The sequence below is a fragment of the Elephantulus edwardii genome, unplaced genomic scaffold (genome assembly GCF_000299155.1).
Source record: "Elephantulus edwardii isolate Elephantulus edwardi_28Jun2011 unplaced genomic scaffold, EleEdw1.0 scaffold00003, whole genome shotgun sequence".
NCBI classification, from domain to species: domain Eukaryota; kingdom Metazoa; phylum Chordata; class Mammalia; order Macroscelidea; family Macroscelididae; genus Elephantulus; species Elephantulus edwardii.
This window is the reverse complement of record NW_006399753.1, coordinates 36,146,390-36,150,257: the sequence shown is the minus strand read 5'-3', so window position 1 is coordinate 36,150,257 and position 3,868 is coordinate 36,146,390. Positions and strand designations below refer to the sequence as shown.

General features: G+C 37.8%; 1 protein-coding gene across 1 annotated transcript in view; it reads right to left on the bottom strand.

Annotated features, from left to right (window-relative positions):
- The window catches only part of MGAT4A (mannosyl (alpha-1,3-)-glycoprotein beta-1,4-N-acetylglucosaminyltransferase, isozyme A), a 142,656-nt gene that overhangs the window by 80,380 nt on the left and 58,408 nt on the right, over positions 1-3,868 (bottom strand). The window contains exon 2 of the mRNA XM_006879371.1: positions 1,650-1,817. Coding sequence (XP_006879433.1) covers positions 1,650-1,817 — 168 coding nt within the window. The remainder of the gene's footprint in view (positions 1-1,649; positions 1,818-3,868) is intronic.

Genomic DNA, 3,868 nt, shown 5'->3' with positions numbered 1-3,868 from the left:
ATACACACATACATACATATATATACACACACACATATATACATACATATATAAACACACACACATATCATATAGCCATATATCCTTTTTATTATAAAATCATATTGAAGAGTCTTATATTCTCTAATAGTAAAAGGATTCTCCAAAATCTACCTTAAATTCACATATGAGTAACAAAGTCAACGTGTACAAACACAGATTAATTTTAATCTCACTTGAAGTTTCAAAAGATGTTTTTCACTATTGTCAATGAAATTTATACTGCTGCAATTTAGCTTAATAGTACACCTAAAATAAATTTTAAAATTAATAAAAAATATTTTAAAATATAGCATAATAGTTTAATTTTGTATGGAGATTTCTTTTTTTAAAAAAATCAAAGTACACTGTGTTTTATACAGTATTTCATTTGTATTACATTCATGTTTATTGTGGGGTTTTCATCCCCTTACAACCACCTTACTAATAACTACATTTGTGAAAGTGTGTAAACTAGCTTCACGTTGTGTGTGTGCCTTAATATCCCCATTTTGGACAGCCAATTTCGCATTTGCTTGTCCCAATCAAACTAGTTAGTATTGTGAGGGACCTAGCATATTCCTTTTGCTGAAGGATCTTTTGTTCAATCTGGAAAGTCTGAGCATCTGCACCCACAAGCCAAGTGCAATCCAGAGCAAGGCGTCATTTTGCAGCAGTCAATACTAGCTCAAAGCATGGATCATGTTCTCTTCATCTGGCTAGATTCTGGGGAATTCCTCCTTAGCCATCTGTAGCTACATTCAATTGGGCTTCAACCACAAACTCAGGAGTCCACACTTCTCCTTGAGTCCCAGACCTGTTGGTCCCTTCACTTAGGCTTAATTCTCCACATGGGACCAAATCAATAAGCCAGAGGTCCTCCTGACTCCCTGCTCCTCAAGCCGACAACTCTTTTTCACTTATCCACACATCTGTGCATACTAGTTGGACAGTGCTGAAGGAACACGGCCATGCCCACCCTATTTCTTCATTCTTGCAATTCCTCCTACTTCCACTCCAATGGATTCACATGATCACTACGAGTGAGCATACTCACCAGCTCGCTTGAACATCAAGTCCTGGAAGTGGGCTCTGATAAGCATCAACTTTACTCTGCCTCAGAAGCCAAAAAGCTTGTTTCAGTTTTAAAAAGCCAGTCTCTTCTTTTTCCTTTTCTTTTCCTGCTTACCTTTCATATGTGAATCTCTTCAATCAAACGTCCAAGGTGGAGATACAAATCTATGCAAATACAAACCTCCATGGGACTTAATCTTTCCCCTCCACTATGCTCCAGCAGCTTCTACCAAATTTTCTACATTTAACAACCTTATTTTTGGGGCAAATCTTCCTTTTTAGTACTTCCCATCAAGTACTAACCAAAGGCAGAATTACACACTTTCTAAATCTACAATATCCAGCATTCATTTGTATCATACATTTTTTTTATCCACCTTTTTTTTTCATTTGCATATAACCACCCTCACACACTGTGATTTATTGTATGGAGATTTTAATAATTACTAGATTGACTAAAGAGGTTAACAAATGCTGGCTGATAAGCTACTCTATACAACTTTCATAGATAATATTTTACATAATTCTTTTAACGTATTTTTATAACACTATTTTACCTGAAAATTTATTCAGTGAATCCTTACTTCCATTTGTTTCTGCTCCCACACGTTTGAACTGCTGTACAATGGTATTTAACTCAGAAGAACGCTGTGATATTCTATGTTCAGCTATTCGAAGACGTTCTTTCAAAGCAAGAAATTCTCGTTGATAAGCAATTAGTTTTTCTAGAAGCAAAAACAAAGAAATTCTTAGTGTATTCCTTTTCTGAAAAAATAAAAATATCAACATAACAGAGCTATATTTTAATTAAAGTCACATTTTCAGAAAGATATATACTCACAGAGAATTAAACACTAAAATAAAGATCTATTATCAAACAAAACCACTACTAGCTTACTCTTTGTAATATTTATAAAACTTTAAATTTACTTACGCATCAGAAATTTATAGTTGGTGAAGAAACAATACAAAATTTTTAGAATTAACCCATGAAGCATAATATTGGTATCATTTATCAAAGGTAAAAAAACAAACCACAACACACCCTACTTAGTTGTTGTGTGCCGTCAAATCACCTGCAACTCATAGCAACCCTGTGTACAGCAGCTCTGGCACATGCCCTGTCCTAAGTCAGTCTCACTGATTCTAACACACCTACCCCCGTTACCCCAGTAACCACATTATCAATCCATCTCATCTGGGGTCTTCCTCTTCTGTACTGTGCCACCACCCTTCCAAGCATGATGTCCTTCTCCAAGGAACAGTCCCCTCCTGGCCATATGCCCAAGTATGTGAGGCAGAGCTTCAAAATTCTAGACTCCAAGGAGAAACTTGGTTTCACTCTCACCAAGACAGACTTATTTGTTTTCTTGCACTCCATGGTATGTTCAAGATTCTTTTCCAGCACCACAACTCAAAGGTATTGATTCTTCTTCTGTCATCCTTAATCACTGTCCAGCTCTCTGATGCATAGCAAGTAATTGAGAAGACTGTAGTATGGATTAGGCGTACCTTAGTCTCTAGACTCACATGGCTGCTGTTCAGTACTCTGGAGGGGGTCCCTGAAAGCAGATTTTTCCCAATGCAATTAGTCTTTTAATTTCCTGACTGCTAAGAGCGTAGATTGGGGAGTGTAAATTGTAGATTGTGGAGCCGAGCAAGCTATAATTGTTAACAACCTCAATCTCTTCTCCATCTGTCATGGGGTGCCAACTGGCCCAGTGGTGAGAATCTTTTGTTGTTTTTTTCAAGTTAATCTTCAATCCATATTGAAGGCTGCTATCCTTGACCTTCTGCAGCAAACGTCTCATGTCTTCCCAAGTATCAGCCAACAAGGTTGTATCATTTGCATAATGTAGGCTGTTGATGAGTCTTCCTCCAATCCTGATGCCATATTCCTCATTATAATGCCCAGCCTCCCAAATGATCTGTTCTGCAGATAGATTGAAAAGGCATGGAGCCAGGACACATCTCTGATGACTTCCTTCCTGATTTTGAACCATACATTGTTTCCTTGCTCTGTTCTCAGGATTGCTTCCTGGTCCAAGTATAGGTTTCACATAAGCACAATCAAGTGTTCTGGGATTCTCATTCTCCTCAAGGTTAACCACAATTTGTTGTGATCCACTCAGTCAAATGCCTTTACATAGTCAATGAAACACAGATAGACATTCCTCTGGTACTCTTTGCTTTCTGCCAAGATCCACCTGACATTGGCAATAATGTCTCTAGTGCCATGACCTCTTTTAAACTCAGCTTGTATTACCGGTAGTTCTCTGTCAATGTACTGTTCCAGTCATTTCTGGATAATCTTCAGCAGGATTTTGCTTGTGTGTGGTATGAGTAATAATGTTCAATAATTTCCACACTCTGTCAAGCCACATTTTTTTGGAATGGGAATAAATATAGATCTCTTCCAGTCAGTTGGCCAGGTAGTTGGCCTCCAGATTTCTTGGCACAACCTGGTGAACACATCTAGGGCAGCATCGGTTTGTTGAAATATGTCCATTGGCATTCCTTCAATTCCTGCGGCTTTATTCTTTGCCAAATTCTTCAGAGCAGCCTGATTTTCCTCCTTCATCACCACTTGCCTCTTGACCATATGTTGTTTTAGGAAATTCTTCTGTGTCTGCCAATTCCTTTTGGCACAGTGACACTTTTTTTAACGTAACCTTTTAACACTTCTTAAATCATTCAATATTCTGCCATGTTGTTGTTTTTGTTATGTGCCATCAAGTCACTTGCAATTCTTAGCGACCCTACTACATACAACAGC